The 22,347-nt window shown below is 38.0% G+C and overlaps 1 protein-coding gene across 1 annotated transcript in view; it reads right to left on the reverse strand.

The window, feature by feature from the left end:
* LOC126732570 (uncharacterized) overlaps positions 1-20,445 on the reverse strand; it is a 30,965-nt gene extending 10,520 nt beyond the window's left edge. Inside the window, exons 1-9 of the mRNA XM_050435504.1 lie at positions 19,853-20,445; positions 19,694-19,762; positions 19,510-19,617; positions 18,790-18,858; positions 14,804-14,968; positions 8,270-8,317; positions 3,600-3,706; positions 2,980-3,048; positions 208-259 (exon numbers count right to left, since the gene is read on the reverse strand). Of these exons, the coding sequence (XP_050291461.1) occupies positions 208-259; positions 2,980-3,048; positions 3,600-3,706; positions 8,270-8,317; positions 14,804-14,968; positions 18,790-18,858; positions 19,510-19,617; positions 19,694-19,762; positions 19,853-20,272 (1,107 nt within the window). The 5' untranslated portion in view covers positions 20,273-20,445. The remainder of the gene's footprint in view (positions 1-207; positions 260-2,979; positions 3,049-3,599; positions 3,707-8,269; positions 8,318-14,803; positions 14,969-18,789; positions 18,859-19,509; positions 19,618-19,693; positions 19,763-19,852) is intronic.
* Between the last annotated feature and the right edge of the window lie 1,902 nt (positions 20,446-22,347).

Here is a 22,347-nt window from a genome sequence, read left to right on the forward strand (position 1 = left end):
ATAATCTTAAATTTGGTTACATAACCATTTATTGGATAGCTAAACCAAGGATTTTGAAAGATAAAAAGATTCAAAATTTTATTTTGAATACTGACTTGAAAGGTCCAACATTATCATTACACACACACAAGTGCCCATTACTTTTCAAGTGCCAATACATTATCATTACAAAATTCATGCTAGTAGTGTTAAGTAGTAGCAACAAACCTCACAGAGCAGTTTCTTGATACGTTCTCCCAGAGGAAGTGAAAGCAAAAGCCTGAAATATTATCCATTAAAAAAATTTTAATTCAACATGCAAAGCGGCTACTTGAAGTGTTTCAGTCTCCATTCACATAGCTAGGCAATAAGCACATAAATAAACAGTTTCTGTATTATAATTACAGAGGCTGGGGGCAGCAAAGACCAAAGGGCTCATAAAATTCCTATCAACAAACAGCAGGTACCTCAACAAAATTGTTTTTTTTTTTTTTGGAAAGTAGCTCAAATGCTCAATAGAATTGATATAATTAATGTAGCAGCGGTTACATGTCAGAAATGTAACTGAACGGAAAATGCTGAACTTCACAAGAACAGAATGAGGTGAAGGTACTATAACTTTATTTGATTGTATACTAGCTTATCCATTAATATCTTTGGTGGTTTCCCATCTCCTTTTTGCTGATGATACTCTAATTTTTTGTGATGCTAATATTGATCAAATGCTGATTCTCCGTATGGTGCTCATTTGGTTTGAGGTTGTGTCTAGTATGAAGGTAAATTTGGGTAAGTCTGAATTGGTGGTTGTGGGGGCAATTCATAACATTGATCTTTTGGTGGCTGTCTTAGGCTGCAAGCAAGGGTCTCTCCCAATGAAATATTTGGGTCTTCCTTTGGGGGCAAAATTTAAGGACAAGTCAATATGGAATCCAATTCTAGAGAAGATGGAAAGAAAATTAACAGGTTGGAAAAAATTATATTTACCCAAGGGAGGTAGAGTCACTTTAATTAAAAGCACTCTCTCAAATCTTCCTACTTATTTTCTTTCTTTATTCCCTATTCCTGCTTCTGTGGCCAACCGAATTGCTAGACTTCAGCGGGACTTTCTGTGGGGTGGCCTAGGGGATGAGCCCAAATTTCATCTGGTTGATTGGTCTACAGTGTGTACTCCGCTTTCTTTAGGTGGTTTGGGGATTAGGAACCTGAGAACTTTCAATGTAGCTTTATTAGGGAAGTGGTTATAGAGATTTGGGCAAGAAAGGGATGCTCTATGGCATTAAGTGATAGAGGTGAAGTATGGTTGTGATTGGGGTGGTTGGTGTTCTAGCTCTTTCTCTGGTTCATATGGAGTAAATTTGTAGAAAAATATTAGAAGGGGGTGGCCCTCTTTATCTCGGTTTATTCTATATGAAATTGGAGATGGATCAAAAGTGCAATTTTGGCTAGATCATTGGTGTGGAACATCTTCTCTTGCAGATTGCTGTCCTAAATTATATAGGATTTGTCGTATCAAAGAGGTAAGTGTGGCGGATCTAATGAGGTAAACCAATGAAGTCCTCCATTGGGAGATTCTTTTTTGTAGGGATGTGCATAATCGGGAATTGGAAGCTTTCAAGAGTTTCATAAATACCATTTATAACACTCCTGTAAGGGGGATTGGGAAGGATAAGAGATGTTGGCTGCCTTGTAAGAGTAAGGGGTTCACAGTTAGTGCGTACTACCATCTTCTAGTTGGCCATAGTGAGCAGTTTTTCCCTTGAAAAAGCATTTGAAAGCAAAAGATCCCCTCTAGAGTGGCTTTCTTTGTATGGACCGTTGCCTTAGGGAAATGTCTGACAATTGACAATTTAAGGAGAAGAAAGGTTTGCATTTTGGATTGGTGTTATATGTGCAAGAGTAATAGTGAATCTGTTGACCATCTATTCTTTCATTGCCCGGTTGCTTTGGAGTTGTGGGATATGGTTTTTGGTTTATGTGGAGTTTATTGGGTTATGCCAATGTCTGTTGTTGGGCTATTTGCTTGCTAGCAAGGTCGATTTGGTCGCCATCGTAATGGAGATATATGGAAGGTTGTTCCTCATTGTTTGATGTGGTGTATTTGGAAGGAGAGAAATAGTAGGTGTTTTGAAGACAATGAGCGTTCCATGCCTGATTTCAAGCTTCTATTCTTCAGAACCTTATTGGACTAGTTCTCTATGTGGAGAAACCAACCTTTTTCTTCTATTTTGGATTTACTTGATTTATGTCATGTTTGCTTTTGATATTTTCACCCCTATATACTCCCTGTGTACTTAGGTGTCTCTCTCTTTTTTATTTCAATAAATCCTTATTACTTATCAAAAAAAAAAAAAATACTTGCATGAATATATAGATCATAAAAGCCACCATACCTGATGCTGTAGCAAGACCAAAATTATTTTAGAACTTATAATTTCAAATTTTTGTATTTATCTCATAGGAGACTTATTCAGGTAGGGATTAGATTTGAGATTAAATAGGGATTAGTACTTGAGTTCAAATAGGATTAGTTGTTATCTTATCTCTTTATTTCTTGGAAGCTCTAGCTCTATATAAGCTCTTGGTGTATTTGTATTAGGATAGACAATTGATTAATGAAATTCAAATTGGAGATTTTCCAATAAGTTAGGCGCTGATTCCTAACACCTTAGGTGTTGTTGCCTAAGTTTCTTGCTTGGTGCTAATTCTAGGCAACCCGAGGTGCTAATTCTTAGGGTTTATCTTTTAATTTTCTCTTAATTTTCCAGCATCAAAACCATTCATCAAGCAATATATAATTGCATTCTGCAATATTCACTAAAGCCCACTCAAGAGGAACTCAATATATAGAAATTTGTAAGATACACACTTGCATTTAATAGCTGCAACATTTAGCAGAACATAAAAAAAAGAGCTAACATATCAAAATTATGATACATACGCCTACAATGCTCTTAACATTACTAATAGTATCCAGGAACTGAACGATAAGGACAACTATACCTTGTTGAAGGACCTTTGGGCTTAATGTTGTTGCCTGCCCCAGGACACAAGGAGTCAACATAGTCAGACCTTCAAACAACGATTAAAATTTAGACAATATGATTGGCATAATTGCTTTAAATAGAATAAGTTTAAAACACTTGCAAGACATTGGGTGAAGTAATTGCGACAAAGGTGATGCTCTTTCTATCCCTATATAAGTGCAACATTTGAAGCAGCACAACTATTAATGAAAAGGTAAAGATATACTGATCTTCCTAAAATAACCTTTGCTTTATATTAGAGGTGGCACAGCCTTAATAAGAATCATCTTTTGTTTTTGGGAAAAAAAGTCAAGGGTAATATAGGGAATTGAATTTCTACTTTTGAAAAGTGTTATTTATTTTGAAACAGCCCAAAGAGAAAAGCATATCACTTATATGGGACATAGGGAGTATATATTGTGGATGTTAGCTAGCTCAAATTCCATTAGTAAAGTTCAAATCCCACTGAGAAAGAATACGGGTTTAGAGGAAATGAGAGGACTGCCTCTCGTTATGTAACCCATATGCACAATGGACCCAAAAAAGAAAAAGAAAAAGAAAAGATAATATGTATCAATAACTAAATAAAAGCCATACGGGTTCATTGTAAATTGTATAGGAGAGCCTTCTTGTGCTACCATTCTTTGTAAATATCTGGCAGAGAAATCAGTCTTTGAGCCATGGTACTTGAGAGCAACCCAAGGCTGAAAAACAAAAGAAAGAACAAAATATTCAAGTGGTGACTAATTAGTTCTCAATTTGCCGCAAAGACGTAACCATAAGAATAAAAGCATCCAATAATGTAGGCAGCTGTATGACCATAAATATATCAAGGGAAAGATGACTAGTCCTTGAAATATCCCAGACTGATGGACTAAAATAAAATAAAAGAGCAGTGATTGTTGCACATCAGTGTGTATGGACACACAGGTGTGCAAACAACTGAAAACATGAGTTGAAGACACGATTTCAAGTTGTTGCACACCTGTGCATCCGTACACACTGATGTGCAACAAGTATTACCAAAAATAAAATAAGTTGTCAGAGTTCTACTACACGACAAAACAAACATCTGATTCCAACCAACACACATACGTAGTCAAATTTCAATATCTAGAATAAAACATATTAGTCACAATAAACAAATCAGAAAATAAAATTGTATCATGTGATAAGCAAGAAACTAAATAAAAAGATAATCCAGCCGGAAATACTTCTATGCACATGTCAAAAAGATAACTTATAAGGTCAAAGCAAAAACAATTTGATGGAAATTTAGGCTATCAACATTCTAACATAAACAGTCTCAAACATAATATAACATTGATCTATTATGTTACCTGTGCTCCTGTCTCAAATATAACATGTATCCATTATACATACAGAATCGATTACAATAACTCTACTATTCAGACCCTTTAAATCATTTTAACTTCCATTGGATCAACAGATCAAACCACATAAAATGGCTACTCAGAACACAATGTATAAACATCCAGACAGGGATTGTTCCTACAAAAGCTTTATTTTCAGGCAGATAAGCACATAAGATTTTTTTTAATTATTTTTTTTTATAAATAACTAAATCTTTTTATTAAACTTGAATGCGAAAAAACACCAAACAGTACACAGGACATATACTTTAAGGGATATTCCATTGAAACTGAGCCCCCCTCCAACTCAACAAATCAGCTACAGCAGCATCTTTCTTGTCAGCCAGCCTATATAATCTAGAAAATTTCTCTTTCAGGGCTCGCTCTCCACTCCACCAATCATGCCAATATCAAACCGTAGTTCCAAAACCAACCTCATATCTGATGAAACCAGAAAATTGCTCCCAGCCCTTCATGATAAGCTTCCAGAGGCAAGAACCATGAGCTCCTGTCACAATTTTAGAGCACCAGCCCCCTCCCCAATCACTACCATACCTTATAGCCACCACTCTCCTCCAAAGAGCATCCTTCTCAATGGCAAACCCCCAAAGCCATTTACGCAGCAAAGACTAATTAAAGAGCACTAAATTCCGCACGCCAAGACCACCTACCTGAATTGGTTACAGAACTGCTGCCACTTAACAAGATGGAATTTAAAATCATCTCCCATCCCACCCCACAAAAAGTCCTTTTGCAATTTTTCAATTCAAGCTGCAATAGATGGGGGGAATAGGAAATAAGGAGAGAACATACGTTGGCAAGCTGGAGAGAGTGCCCTTCATTAGTGTTAATCTACCTCAATTTGATAGGTACAGCTTCTTCCAGCTTTTCAAGAACAAATACGAAGCTCCAAGTAGGAGAGGCAGAATACATACACATTTAAGCAATTGACATAAACTGACAAAAATGCTCACTGCCAGGCAGGTCAATCTTATGATTTGTTTGTGCTTACAGAGGACATTATTCATTTCCCTAAAATGTTTGTAAAGAGTAAGGAGTACTTTCGTCACGTAGGAAAACTGCCAATTCCATTGAGTTGGTGCAGGACTTGAACTAGAAATTCATTAACCTTACCTAGTACATGAGAGAGAGAGAGAGAGAGAGAGAGAGAGCAATAAGAGTCCAAGTTCACATAGAACAGGAAAAGAAATCAAATTAGATTTGGAATTCCTGGACAGATGAGTTAGGATTTTGAAGAATGTGGGTTAGGGTTTGGTGGAAAAAGGCCAGTAAATATTATGCAATAAAGGGTTTTCAAAGGTGAAAAGGAGTAGTAGAATTTGGGAATGAAACAAAAGGGAAAATCTAAAGAATTGGGTTGTTTTTCCAAGATTGTGAACAATAACCCGTGAACACTCTGGCTGTTTGTGGGTTATCTAGGGCTATTTGATGGGTTGAAGGATTTGAAGTTTTGAATTTAAGAGTTTTAAATGTGACAAATCGATGAGTGGTTACTAGATTTCAAGCTGCTGGAACTTTAAGAACAAAGATGGGAAAAAAATAAAGGCATCACACCTCAAGAATGTTGTTAAAACTTCGTAGCTTCTGAAAATTTAGATAATTTAATCTTCTCCTCTTGAATAAAAATCATTAGCTTTATATAGATAGAAGACTAATACCTAAACCTAGTGGTTTGAAAATTTAATAAGAGTTGAACTCTTGGGGCTTTTACCACTAAGCCCAAAATAAATAACTAAAAAAAAACCAAAAAAAGCCAATGTACTATTAGTATAGCACATCCCTAGAAACCGTAAACAAATTTGCCCGACTTCAAAACCTCAATAGCACATGTTAAAATACTATTGTGAGTGTCCATATAAATACATTATCAATATATTAATAAACCCATCAACTGCTAAAAATTACTTGACAAACTTTGGAAAGCCGGTAACTGCTAGATATCAGCACAACCAAATACAATCAACTAGTATCCACATACAGCCAAATGTTCATGACAAATGAACTCTTGATAAGAGAAAATTATCTTGTGAGATTGTCTTATGATATCTCGCTCACATGTGGGGATCTCACATGTTCTGAGAAAGCGGTCTCATGAGATACATTCTCCTTTTTGATAATCAATAGTTGGGGGTGGGGGGATTCGAACCATGGATGTCCTCGTTGGATACACCAGGAGGTGCCAACCAGTACACAAAACATTTTTTTATGAGTCAAAGTTTGGACCTAAATCTTAGGCTCTCAGCACTTATCAAATTGCCACTATGTGCTTTAGTAATCTCGTGTATAACTAAAGCCCAGATTTGGTCCACAACAGTATTGTTAAAGGAGTGCTTAATTGCACTTAAAGCTCAAAGCTCAAAGCCCCGAGGTCAAAGTGCTTCACTTGGTTGAAGCAAAACTCATTTAATGAAGTATGTCTCAAGCATGCTCTTTTGGCACTTTTTGACAAAGCACAAAGCACACTAAGGCGTGCTTTCTTTTCTTTTCTTTTTTTCTTTTTTGTTAAAAATATATAAATCATTAAAATTAATTGCTCGATCTTGAAGGAAATAACATGGACGATTGATTTCTTATAAAAGCACTATTCTTAAGGTGCTATATTACACCCCAAAAAAATATATTACATATCAATTGACACAAACCATGATAATTATTACACAAATAATTTGATATCTTATCATCGTTATTTCTTATCACCTTTGAAAAGATAACACTAATGTTCTTATATTTTTTTCTCTTTGATTAAAACTTTGCTTCTTTATTTTTTTCCTACCAATGTATTCCTTTTATAAATTTTAAACATTCACAGACACATAAATGAGAATAGTTTATTAGTTATACCAAAAAGGAAGGCATAAAGAATATTCACCAAAGAAAAATATCTAATAACATTTATATGTAGGGAAGACTTGCAAACTGTAATAACTAATAACTAATATTGCCCCCCTGGCACTACCTTGCTTTTGGATATATTTTGATTGAATATATTTCTTTTGATCATAGCTATCACAAATATGATTTTTATAAGCACAATAGGATTATGGGTGTGTTTGGATACCACTTATTGTTGAAAACTAAAAACTGAAAATACTGCAGCAAAACACTGGACGTTTGCGCTATCCAAACGTTCACTATATAAAATGTTATATTTAAATTTTCTATAACTAGATTATCATCTTATTGTCCATTGATAATTATTTTTCAAATTACTATATAAAATTTTATAAAATTGAAAAAACTTTGTAAAATTTGAACTTATAAACTTTGTGTAATTGTACTATTTATTTTATCTAATAGGCAAAATATATTACTATATTAATTAATTAATTTTTTTATATAATCTTTTTATTTAAAGTTATTATATATTGTATTTAAAAAATGTGTGATTTACTTCAATAAGGGACAAACTTACACATTGCACTTCAAGCCTAGGCTCCAAGAGGTCTATGCGCTTAAGTGCACTAGACACTTTTACCAACACTATCACTGGTCCACGATCCATACAAACTTTTGATCAACTTATACATGCATTGATTTTTCAAGTTATCATTTGATTTAGGGGAAAGGGGGGAGAAGAGTGAGAATAACATTCAAAGAAAAAGGTCTACCCTATTCCTAAAACACTGCATACATATTCTTTCATGCAAGTAATTAGAAAACTTTGGCTGTTCATACTAAACATGGACACATTTTCTTTTTGTTAAAGGTTTCAAAAGAAGAAAAAAAAAAAACACACTAAAGTTAACACCCCCCCCCCCCCAAAAAAACACCAAAAAAAAAGGGGAGAAAAATAACTAGATAAATAATTTTTATTCTAAGCTGAATATAATGCATCAAAAATTAATTGTGATATTTCTTGTTCAATCAACATACCTCTTCATCATCAGTTTTCTTCTCAGTTGAAGGCTCCATCCGCTTGTTCTAAGCCAATGAAAACAAATAGATAAATGAACTGAAAAATAGTTAAATATCAAGAGAAAGGGGTAAATATGCATAAATAGAACCCAATAGGCAACAAAATTGGCTTCAATGAAATGGATTCAGACTTTTTTTTTTGATAAGTAAAAAAGAAGTATATTAAGAGATCTACCTCATGAAAACAGAGGCAGAACAGAAAGAACAGGGAGAGAAACAAACAGAAAAAAGAGAACTATAAAACAAACAGAAAGCAACAAAGAACTAAGTACAGAGAAGAGAGCAAAGGAACAAAGGGAGGGAATCACTAGAGGTGAGTCCCCAAGCCCTAGACCAATCAAAAAGAGAACCACAAAAATAAGCTAGCAACTGGTCATCGGATCGGTCCCTATCCTCAAAAGTTCGCCAATTCCGCTCCCTCCAAATACACCACAAAAGGCACAACGGAGCTAAATTCCAAATGCTAGAAGAGTGCTTTCCAAACCAGTTCCACCAGCTGAAGAGCATTTCTGCAACCGATCTAGGCAAGACCCAAGAAATCCCAAAAGATCTGAAAATCAAGCTCCACAACTTATAAGCTTTTTCACAATGGAGAAGCAAATGGTTCACCGTCTCTCCATTGCAACGACACATAATGCACCAATCAACCAGCTCGAAGCCTCTACGCCGCAAAGTGTCCCCTGTAAGAATCTTCTCCCAAGCCGCCGTCCAAACAAAGAAAGAGACGTACGTAGGGGCCTTAACCTTCCAAATACCTTTCCAAGGAAAAGTAAAAGGAAAGGGGCTTCGAAGCTTGTCGTAAAAGGAGCGAATATTGAAGTCCCCCTTCTTCGACAATTTCCAAGCCATGCGGTCTTCTTGCTCGGAGTGAGGTAAACAAGAATCCAAGGTATGGAGAAAATTAACCACCTCTCCCATCTCCCAATCATTAGGATCCCTAAGAAAAGGAACCTTCCAACTTCTACGATGCTCGGTCCCCAACCTTTCGAGAGATGAGGCCACAGAAGCCTCTCTATTAGAAACAATCCCATACACAACCGGGAAGGAGAGATGGAGTGGAGAGTCCCCACACCACTGATCTGTCCAAAACTTCACTCTATCCCCCACCCCAATCTCAAACCGGATAAACTTGCTAAAAATCTCCCAACCTTTTCGGATACTTCTCCATAAACCACACCCATGAACACCCCTACCCAACTTAGAAGACCAACCCCCCCACTCTTCCCCAAATTTCAAAGCTACAACCCTCCTCCAAAGACGAGACTCCTCAACCCCAAACCGCCATAACCACTTTCCAAGCAAAGCTTTATTAAAGGTAGTTAATTTCCTGATACCCAAGCCACCATTAACCTTAGGAGCACACACCTTATCCCACCCCACCAAATGAACCTTCGACTCCCCCCACAGGAAGTCCCTTTGAATCTTCTCAATTTTATTAGTCACATGCGACGGAATGGTGAAGAGAGATAAATAGTAAGTAGGAAGGCTAGAAAGCGTACTCTTGAGCAGCGTCAATCTTCCGCCTTTTGACAAATACAACTTCTTCCACCCGGCTAACCTCCGATTAATCTTCTCCAATATAGGATTCCAAATAGAGGAGGATTTATGAGACGCCCCCAATGGCATACCAAGGTAGGTCATTGGCAAGGACCCAATCCGGCAACCCAAAATCTCTGCCAAGGCATGAATATTATTAACCTCCCCTACTGGAACCATCTCACTCTTCAGGACATTAACCTTCAAACCAGTCACAGCCTGAAAACAAAGGAGAAGCATCCGTACATGAAGGATCTGATCCACGTCCGCATCACAAAACAAAATAGTATCATCCGCAAATAGAAGGTGCGAGACACATTCCCCTTCACCCCGTCTTCCAACAGCCTTGAAACCCCTAATCAGGCCGGCACCTTCAACTCTTTTCAACATCCTACTTAAGACCTCCATCATGACAAGAAATAACAAAGGAGATAGCGGATCCCCTTGCCTCAGACCCCTCGTGCTCCCAAAAAAGTCAGCAGGAGCCCCATTGATCAGAATAGAAAACTGGACAGTCGAGATACAAGTGCGGATCCAACTACACCACTTCTCCCCGAAACCCATTCTCTTCAAAAGGTCCAGAAGAGCCTCCCAATTCACATGATCATAAGCTTTCTCAATGTCTAGCTTACAAATGACCCCCGGGACATTACTCTTCACTCGACTATCAACGCATTCATTAGCAATAAGAACTGAGTCAAGAATCTGTCTTCCTCCCACAAAACTATTCTGAGACTCAGAAATTAGATGATCTAAGACCAGTTTCAAACGATTCGCCAAAACCTTAGACAGGATCTTGTACATGCTCCCCACCAAGCTAATAGGCCTGAAATCTCGAATATTGGAAGCATCATTCTTCTTAGGAATGAGAACTAAGAAGGTAGCATTCAAAGATTTCTCAAACTTACTATGTTGATAGACCTCCTCAAAAACTGCTAGGACATCCCTTTCCACCACTCTCCAGCAATGGTGGAAAAAGGCCATAGAGAAGCCATCTGAACCTGGAGCTTTATCTCCGGCCAGCTCGTTAACGGCTAGAAGAATTTCCTCCTTCTCAAACCTCCTTTCAAGCCAACCCCTTTCCGACCCATCTATCTGATCAAACTCCAAACCTTCCACAAAAGGTCTCCATTCCTCCGTCTCCTGATACAGATTTTTATAAAAGTTTACTGCCTAGGCAGCCACCTCGGATTCCTCCTCATAGATCACCCCATCCACCTCCAAAAAGCTCAGATTATTATACCTTCTGCGGGAATTAGCCACCCTATGGAAAAATTTAGTATTATTATCTCCCTCCTTAATCCATAGCATCCTTGATTTCTGTCTCCAAGAGATTTCTTCCAAAGAGAGAAGATTCTTGACTTCAGACCTCATCGCATCTCTCTCACAAACCTCAGCATCAGAGAGGCCAAATTCCCCTTCCTTGGCATCAAAGGATTTCAGAGCCTCTAATAAATGAGACTTTTTGCGCCCAACATGACCAAACTCCGACCGGTTCCACTGAATGATATCATCTTTCAAAGCCTTCAGCTTTTTGGCAAACACAAAGCTAGGAGTACCGGAGAAGGAATGACGATTCCACCAAGAATGAACTCTATCAATAAACCCCTCCGACTTTAGCCACATATTCTCAAACCTAAACGGACTTTTACCCCTCGCCATTCCCCCTACCTCCACAAGAATTGGGAAGTGATCTGAAACAGGACGAGGTAAAATCCGTTGGGTCACATCCGGGAAGTGCTCCTCCCAATCATGAGACACCAAAACTCTGTCTATCCTAGACATCGAGGGCTGATCTGAACCGCTAGACCAAGTATATCTCCCACCCTCCAAAGGCAAGTCAATCAAGTTAAGATCCCCAATGAACTCCGAAAAGAGTTCCATGGCCGGAGTAAGACGAGAATATCTCAACCGTTCGCTAGGAAAACGAACAATATTGAAATCCCCGATGCAACACCAAGGGACATTCCAATATTGCTGAACACCAACCAATTCGTCCCACATAAGACCCCTCTCATTGTTGTCAACTGGACCATAAACCCCCGAACACGCCCAAGTGAAACCGTCCCCCACCCCACGCCACCGAACAGACACGGAGAAAGAACCCACCAAACACTCCAACCTCTCTACAACCCTCCTATCCCACATCAGCAAAACCCCACCTGCCGTCTGGACAGCATCTAGCGCCACCCAATCCAGAAAAGGACAACTCCATAAGCTACCAACCAACTGTCTGTCCAGGTCAGCAAGCTTAGTTTCTTGAAGGCATATTACATCACACTTCCAATCACGCAATAAATTTTTCACTATCAAACGTTTCCGACCGTCATTCAGACCCCTAACATTCCAAGAAAGAATTTTCAAATTCATAAAGACAATATCGCCCCCACTGACCAAAAAACTCAGCATCCAGCGCGCTGCCTACCATCATAATTAACTGAGGATTGCAAATTCCTCAGTTCTCTCTTCCCTTTCTCCTTAAAGATGACAACTTTTCTAGTATCCATAGCTTTCCTGTTCAGCTCTTTGGCAGCCTCCGTCTCCCTCTCAATCTTTTGTAACAAGGCAATACATAAGTTCTCATGCCGGCTTAAAGGCAGCCCCACCAGTTTACTAAACCCAGGAAGTCTGTTCTTCACCCATCTAGAAATATCCGACTTGTTCACATACTCCACTGCCTCATTACTCCAATTTAACTCAGCTGCCATAGGGAACCCAAAGGGCGTGATAGATAACAAAGGGGTTAAAAAACTATCCTCTCCCCCCAAACCCATATCTGAGTTGTTCAGTTCTACCTCCACCAAGTCACTCACCCCAGCAACAGCACATAAAGCCTTTGTGGGAGACACCGCTGAACTGAGTTGCACTAATTCAAGGGCAGCATTCGGCTTGGAGATGGCACAACTGTCCCAGCCACCTTCAGCCCCAATGTTGTCCCTCAAGCCCACAAGCCCAGCCCTTGATAAACTCAAAAATAAATCAGATAAAAACCTCTCTGCCGGAGACCACAACGACTCCTTATCTGACTTACCCGGAGACACCGAATGCACATCGGAATTTATTCCGTGGGAGGAAGGGCTGCCAGCCTTGATCAGAGAGATCGGAGGCTCGCCGGAACAAGGACCTGAGCAAAAACCGACGGTGCAGGGGTCGCCGGCCTTTCCCGGTGTCATCGGAAGCTCGCCGGAGCTGAATCCGACCGAGGAGGGGCCGTCGGCCTCCACTAGCAGCACCGGAGACCCGACGGTCCCAGTCGCATCCTTTCCCGGTGACTTCCAGGGCTCGTCGGAGCTGGGACCGGCGACGGAGGGGCCGTCGGCCACCACCAGGGGCTTGACGCTCCGGTCCGGCGCTCCTTGCTGGTGACGAGTCTTGGGACGAGCTTCAGAAGTCAGGAACTGGGCTGACTTACCTTCCCCAGCCAGAGAACACTCACCCAACTCAAACAAGCTTGGGCCTGAGAAAGAGGAGCCCCTCACTGGGCTTGATCCACGGCCCAAACCAGGCCTAAGAGCAACTTGATTAGTTTCTTGAGGAGCCCAGTTAAGGGCCTTAGAAACATCAGAGTTGCCTTCCCTTTCCACTTCACGTGCCAGCCCTCTGTTCATAGAAGCTCCACCTTTCTTTCTAACCCAAGAGACCTGTCTCCTCCCTATCACATCAACCTCTATGATAAGACCTCTCCCTGCCCAACAAGATCTCCTAAAAGCAGACTTCTTCCCCTTTACAACAGCTTTTGAATTCAAAAAGCTTGGGGAAAGTACCCTAGTGTCAGCCAACTTCTGCTGACCCACCTCAGTCACCTCACCCAACCATTGCTCCCTCCAAAGCCTTCCCACCACCTCCTTCCTTCCAGACTTGCTCACTGGAATTTCCCCCATTTTTGCACCTAAGAGTATCAGATTCTCCCCTTTTTTCTCCTTTCCTAGCTGTGTAAACTTCTCTTTGGCTGTGAGACCAAGATGTGGCAGCTGCTTTCTAACCTCAGTTCTATCATGAGAACCTTGCACAACTTCAGCAAAAGTTCTAGAGTCATGAACCTCTAGCTTATGCTTCCGTGCCTGAGGAATGAATTTAGGGGGACCATATCCACCCACTGCATAATGAGAAGGAAACAACAATTTCCTTAGTTCTAGACCAAACACCCTCCAACCAAATCTCTCATTGCCCTCCGGTACAATAATCGATCTCCTAGTCCCACCAGCTTCGAGTTCAGATAACAGCAAGAACTGACCTGAGGAGTTGGAACACCACTGGAGAAAGAAAGCAGTGTCACCCTCTCTAAGAGTGAAAAACTGCTTGAAACTTTTCCCAACAACAAAGTGTTCGATGCAAAACATCAGCCAATGGGCTGCATTCTTGCTCATGAAAACTGATCTCATAGCAAACTTGCCCCTCTCAAATATCCTTAATAAGAAAAAACAACCCCCTTCCTCTACAACTAATTGAAAAGATTTAGACTCAATGAGAAAACTACGAACCCCCCCCATAGGTGTTCTTCTCTAAGAAAAGAAGGAGATATTGGGCACGTGACTTGTTCACAATCACCTTAGAATTTTACCCTTCACTGTAATCCAAATGAAGAAAGCAGCTCTAACATGCCTGAGGGTTCTCCATGGATTCAGACTTCAGAGCATCAAGTACGAAACCACCCCCCCCCCCCCCACCTCCCAAGAAAAAAAGATCTTAATAATACATTATACAGCAATACAACTACTGGGGGCTAGAATATTCTAAAGCACTGATGCTTAATGCTAATTCTAATCCCATATCAACGACTATAGGCTAAAATAATTTACATTTCATCTCTAACTAGAAGGGAAAAAACCTGAAACTTTTGATGAATAATGGACTATATGATGTCAATACATATTTCATTCAAAACTAATATGAACACCAAATCCGTGCAAAGATATTCTTCTACACTAGATGGCTGCATCGAATAAATATATATACCTGCTTCTTAGATGGACCAACAGATTTTTCTTCAGCAGATTCTTCCAATTCAACAGAAACTTCTGCATCACCTGCAACATTGTTCTTCCTTTTTGAGCCACCAGCCCTTGGATGTTTCAATGACGGTCGGAACTGCACAACCGCATGAATTGAATTCAGGTGTAACTGCATGAAGACAAAGAAGACAAAACTTCTGAAAATGGTTATACTACCATTGGGAGCTGTGCAGAGAAAGGGAAAAATAGCAAAATTCCATTGTTATAGAAGGGAGAGAAGAGGAATGGTTAGGGATTTTCTCTATCATTAGAAAACTTAAAACAAATGATACCGTTATCTCTTCTTTAATCAATGAAAGGGTCAATTGGTTGGACTCCATATTATGCAAGGAGACATTGCTTTTGCTAATTCGAATTGAAGGATGATACAAAATCGGTCTATTTTCGGCATCATATCCATAGTTAGCGCATTTTTCACAGTTAGAAGCTCCAACTCTGTATCAAGGTTGTAAAGTTGTGTAAGCTTTTGTTTTATTGTTGATGATGGATGAATATGGCTTAGGGTAGTGTTATCGGTTCATTACGCTTATTTACTCTTGTTCTGCACTTAGTCTAAGTAGAGTAAAAAATCTAGCCGTAATTTTTTTTTTTAGGGTTTGAACAAGCTCTTGTGTTTTAGCACAAATCCGAGCTTTCAAAGGTCATGGTCAATATCATCACTATCATCAATAAGAAACCCCTTAGGCTTGTTATCCAAGAACTTGTTCAAAAATATAATAATGAAAGGAATATAGGAGTTTTCCGCTAGGTATTTGCTAGGATGCAGGGACATTTCATTTGGGGTGCCGTACTCATGTCGTACCTATGTCGTAATGGTGTCCAATTTGCTGTATCATGTTATAATTTTTCAAAAATTGCTCGTGTCACTGTATCGTACCCATACCTGTACCTGTACCGTGTCCATGCATCCTAGGGTATTTGACCAAATAGGATTGCCTAGTTCCTATAGAACCAATCACAAAAATACCCCTAGAGGAGGGATAGGGCTAAGCAGAGCAAAAAAAAGGTTTTCCACTAGATGGGAGATGAAAACTATTAGCCTCACATGAGGTTTGTGAATAAGTGATTATCTGATAATGAGTAGGAAATATTTGTCTTTCTACTAAACAGGATGTATTGAACTCATGATTCATTAGATACTTTTTAGCTCAAATGGCATCTCCCTTCCTTCTAAAAGGGAGATAGAGGATGAGATCATAAGTTAAAGACCTATTAAAAATGCGTGAAACTAACCAATATAAAAAATGCAAGGGTAAGTTGGTCAATACAATAAAATTCAAATCACTTTACTTGCCACTCCGAATCCCTTCCACTTTTAGGAGAATTATAAAAGTGGGCCAATGAAGGAGAGGAGCTCTCCCGTCTCTGCTTCCTTTCCATATCCAAACAAGAAGTGGGAACTTTCCTTTCCACTTTTCCTTTCTTTTTCCATAACTCCTCATCAAATCAAGGCAATAGATATAACTTATATTTATTTTAGATTTTTCAGTAACAACAATAACTTTATATGCTAGTTCCTAACCCAATATATAAACACATTGATAAACATAATTAGCTTATCAAAAAATAATAGCAGAGCAGCACCTACTTAGATAAAAGCCCATCATATTCTAAGAAAAAAAAAGTCCATTATGTTCATAAAAAACAAAAAAAGAAAGAAATAAAACAATTGACAGGCATGAGAAAGTATTAAGATTTTTTTTAAGTAATGACATTTAAATAAAGTGAACTGAAGAGTTCACGTGGTTGATGCACAAGAAACAAAGGGCCCGTTAGGTACATGTGTTTAAACACATGTTTTCATTTTTTAAACAACATTACACGCATTTTCACACATTTTTTCACTCACACGTATTTCCAAAAAATACAAACAACGTTACCAAACAGCCCCAAAGTAACCTAAGAAATGATAAAAATGCTAGGTGGCAATGGCGGACAAACCAGAGAGAGAGAGAGAGAAGAAGAGGAAGAAGGAGCAAAAGGATGATGACAATGTGGCGACAAGTGGGCTTCTGGTGTGGTGGCTGCAATCTACAACATGGAACACATTGGTGCAATTTTTATTTTTTATTTTTTATTTTCTGGCCAAAATCCCCTTCTTTTCTTTTCTTTTTTCTTTTTTTTTTTTTTCCACCGAGACCATGTTGCCGCCTTGTGCTAGCTGTACCCATTATAAAAAAAATGAAAAAATAAAAATCTTGGCTGGGTACGTATAGTATTTGTTCCCATATCCAACCCGTACAGTGTTGGACACAGGTACTTTGCCATTTTTGGCATATCTATGCATCCTAGGATATAAACAAACCAAACTAACATTTCTTTTTTATTAGTAAAGAAGTAAAAACTTCATTAAACGGAAGTTAAAAAAAGTGAGGCCAAAGTACACGAAGTATAGTACGGAGGACTCAAACAGGGAGAAGAAAAAAAAAAAAAAAAAAAAAAAGAGGAGAGAGAAGGTCAACATAGAAACTAGACAAGACAACAAATCAAAACCACAGGGAACGGAAGGAGAGAAAGCCTGGTTCTGTGCAAATAAGTTGCTCATTAACTGCAAGCTTTGTCTTGAAAAACACAAGAATTCCTTCTCTCCAAAGAGTCAACATCAAACAAGATGGAATCGCACCCAAATTGCCAATTTGTCCTTTTTAACAGGAAGACTAGCCTAGCACTGCAGCAAATACTGCACTCGTCTAGGCATCACCCAGTAGACACCACATGAAACCCCATAGATCTCTAACCACCTAACAATGTGAAATAAATTATCAATTGTCTCCCCGTCCAACATACACATGCTACACCAATCAAGAATAACTATGCCCCATCTCTTTAAATTATATGTTGTTAAGAACTTGCTTTCACCATCACCTGAATAAAAAAGCCAACCCAAGGTGGAGATTTAAGTCTCCCAATAAAAAGGAGGAACCCCCACCTGTTCGCAAAGCATGGTAAAAAGTTCTAACATTAAAGCCTGAGCCTTATACAAACTCCAAATCATCCTACCCTCCTAATGCTGGCATAACTGAACAGAGTACAAGTCATCCAAAAATGAATCCAATGATTTCAACTCCTAAACATGCACAGCTTGAATAAAAACTGGGTGCCAATAAGGGATACCACCTGACACAGTCAAACAATCAGCCACCTTTACCTCTTAATCTCTATCAATTTGAAAATTTTCCAGATAACGATCCTTAAAAAGCTCATTCCCCAAAACTGAACTCAGTCCCCTGTTCCAATGTCATATTTCACAAAGTTTGTAAACATGGCCCATCCCTTACTAATATGTTTCCACAGACTCACACCTTTAAGCCTCTCTCACAAGAGCAGTGCACCATCCACCCAATGAAAGCCCATACTTAGTGGCAATCACCCCATCCCACATAAAGTGTCCCCACCACAAAACACCACAACCATTTCCCTAACAGTACTTGATTGAAGATCATCAAACCCCTAATCCCCGAACTAACATTGAGTGGAATAAATAGGAGATGCTGAAGCTAGATAATAACTCAACTCTGTGATAAATAGGGAACTAAGAAACCATTATATGTGCTGCAAATCAAAGAATTTACTTTCATGTGATAAAAAATACATGTGCTTTGCTAAATTTCTGCAAAGGTTTAAGGAGTGTCATTTCCTTGAACCTAAAGAAAGGTTGGTATAATTTACCCTAATCAATTTAAACAAAAAAATAAGCCTGCAAGCTGACTAGACCTTCTGAGATTAATATTCCACGAGAAAGCACCTAAATGACATGGCACCATTGCTAGTCATGCAAATCTTGGAAAGCAGCTGATTAGCCTAAAAACACACGAATGACTGCCTTCTGAAACATACCAGAATATCTACCAATCATAGTTCATGTAATTTCAGCAACACTCAAGAGCATAAATATAGTAGGATAAACATCACAAAACAATAAATACGTACCTTATTACCCATCAGGACACCAACAGCATAGCCAGTATTGAGTGGCACCTTCCACGATGACGACAAAGTCTAAAAAGAAACCAGAAAATATATATTACAGTGTGCACAAAAAAAATTTTGACAGCAAAAAAGCCAGGTTACAAGGACATAACAGCCTCAATAAATGTGGTTTTCCATAAATAAAAAATTCATAAAACCCAACGGCAAAAATCAAGAAATAATGAGAATTATGACCTAACAGAAGTCCCAATTGAACTAAAAAGTAGTGGACTACTGGTCAAAGTTAAAAGAGGCCACGGACTATTTCATGATTGGTGATTACCTAAATATTTGGGATACCACTAACTAAATGAGAAGTTCATTGCAAAAGCGGAACTCTGTGAGGGACCCTGCTAGTAGCTACTTATCAAAAAATAATAATAAGGGAGCCTAGCCAAACTCAATCCATCCTCCAGGAAAAATAAAAAGACTATGCTACCTCGGCTAGTATTATTGAATAGTAATAGTACTCGACTACTCGTTAATTTTTGTGCGATGCACTCATACCAAGGTTGTTAGTTTCCATAATCTTCCACAATTTATTACACATACAAACAAACCAAATTCACAAATTAATCACACACTATCAATTGAAATGTTAAGACTACAAGAAACCCTGCTTTCTTTTCTACTATGTAAGCAAAATAGGTCCTCATTTGAAAAGTACAAGTAGAAACAGACCTGCTTGGTCATATCCAGCCGTTCGCCAAAATCTTTGTCGTAATTCTTCGAATCAACATCAATTTTCAAATCTACTTCCATTTGTGCACTCACAGGTTTCACCCTAACCTACAAAAACAAGCGCAAAATTGAAAATACATAACATTAAGCACCAATGTGATAGAAATTATATGAAATTACGCACCTCTTCACATCGATCATCCAATTCATAGGGCCTCCAACACGGCCGCAATGGATATTGCATAACATATAGCTGAGATAAATATCAAACACATAAATAAGGTATTCTCAAATATAAAAGGAGCTAAGATTTAAGAGAAAATTGAAATACTAGTACACAGACCTTAGTGCCGTCGTCCATGGCAGGATTGAAGAAGACGTCAATTTCGCGAACAACTACGTCTTCGCCGCCGTCGTCGCCACCGTCCCCGTCTTCATCATCCATTGCATCGTTTTCCTTTGATTCTCCGCCGCCGCCCGACTTGCCGTCGATGTCCATTTTCACAGCGCCATCCGAAGTCGATGCCTCGGCCTTTGCGTTTGCATTTGCATTTGCATTTGCCGCAATCGCTTCTTGTTCTTCTTTTTTATTCGGAGCGGTGGCATCGAGTTCCTGTGGTTCTGGTTTTGGCACGGATTCTTGGGGCTCCGGTTTCGATATGGGTTCGGATTTCGGTTTCGGTTTCAGCTTGGAGGATTTCGGCGCAAATCTTGAGGTCCGAGACGGAACTTGGCTCGGTCCGTCTATGTCGTCCAGGTCCATGCTCGCTCGAAATCTCTATGTACGTGAAACAGTCGCTACGGTAACTGGTGAGGTTCAAAAGCGAAAAAAAGAGTAAGGAAAGAAAGGGCTGCAAGGTTTTGCGCGCTGGGGTTTTACTATAACTAAGGGGACCCTGATTTTGCTCTACTTTTTCCTTTTTCTGCTCACCTCTCACACAGCTGATATATATATATATATATATATATCGGCGCTTTCTTTTCTTTTTTTTCTTTCTCTCTCTTTTTTTAGTTATTACGATATTTAAGAGTCATTCGGTATAGCATTTTAATCAATATTTTTCAGATTTTAAACAATATTACACGTATTTTCATATATTTTTTCACTTACACGTATTTTAAAAAAATACAAACAACATTATTGAATGGACTTAAGTTTTGTAGGTTCCAGTTAGCTCAACTAGTAAAGTCTCGGATGATTGTATAAAAAAGTTAGGGTTCAATCTCCACCAATACCAAAAACTGATTAGTATCTTGGTCTGATAATAAAAAGCAATTATCAAGAGCAGACACTATAGATTGAAACTCTCTCAAAAAAAAAATTTGTGTTAGAATTTTAATGATTAAAATCTTATTTGGAAGAAGACACAATTTTAACCATTGAAATAAAACACCATCTAATAAAAAAAAACACTAAATCCCCAAATAATTTCAAAACACTCCCAATTTAAATAATTAAACTTTCTTTCTTTTTTTTTAATGTAAACGAATTCAATCATTCAAGAACAAAGAAAATGAAAATGAAATAGAAATAAAAATAAAAATATATACAAAACTATCTTCTTATTTTTTAGTATATATGATAAATTTTGAATTTATGACATTGGTTTGATTCTGTTTGTTCTTTATGGTCAAGCCATGAAACTATAAGAGTGAGATTCAATTTCAAGCTCATTATTTCAGGATATTCTACCAATTGAATTAATTGGAATTTACTATCCCAAACTTGATTCAGATTTTTTTTTTTTTTTTTTTTAGAATACTAAATATTTTTAACACACACACACGGGGAAATGAGAGAATGTCTTAAAGAAATTATTCATTAGATTATGATCTAAACGTGTTTTGATACACACAATTCACCAAGACCCTTAAAATTATTCATTAGATGTAGACTTCTCTATCAAATGAATGGATGCACAAATTAATATCAAAATTTCTATTAGTTATCTATTTAATATTTATATTTATTAATAACAAATGGAATTCATTTTATGAGTTATTTTAAATCATTATATTTTAAAGGACATTTTAAATCATTATTGAATGGCCATACCAGATTTTTATTTCTCGACATGCTTAAAATTTATTGTTAGAAAAAATTAATTTTGGCCTATTTTCTAAGAATAATTTTGACTTCTTCTCGTTTTAGAGAAATAATTATGGCTTCTCAAATTCTTTAAATCATGTGAGATTCGACTGATCATGGCTTTTGAGTAGAGTTTGTAGTGTGTTTTTATATTAGAACCATTTTCTCTCTCCCTTGTGTGTGTATTTGTTTGTGTCCCAAAACAAATGTGAGATTTGAGTGTAAAATATCTTATGAAGTTAACAATCACAAAATATTCCCCCTACCAAATCTATGTTAATCACTGTCTTCTAGAAAATCACAATTTGTTTGATGTGCTTTTAGAAAATCAATAACCATCATCGTCTTCTCAATAAATCTTCTATAAAATGATAATTTTTATTTGATTGGATTATATTCCCAAGTTTGCATAGTAATAAACAGAAATCTTATGCCATTTGGTTGTATCAACAGTCTTAATTTATTGGGATGATAAGGAGATGTGATGGAGCTCGGGTTATTTATTTATTTATTTTAAATTCATGCACACCGATTAATTTGAGAATGTCCGCTCTTGATGAGATGACTATTTATTATCAGATCAAGAGATCAATCGGTTTTTAGTGTAGGCGGGGATTAAATCCCAGATTTCTTATACAACTATCAAAAACTTTATCAGTTGAACTATCTGAAACTCACATTTTGTTAGGATCTTTAATTGTGTTTTAATATGATTTTTTTTTTTTTTTTTTTGTGCCTACAATATGGAA

This window comes from Quercus robur, chromosome 6, assembly GCF_932294415.1.
Source record: "Quercus robur chromosome 6, dhQueRobu3.1, whole genome shotgun sequence".
NCBI classification, from domain to species: Eukaryota; Viridiplantae; Streptophyta; class Magnoliopsida; order Fagales; family Fagaceae; genus Quercus; species Quercus robur.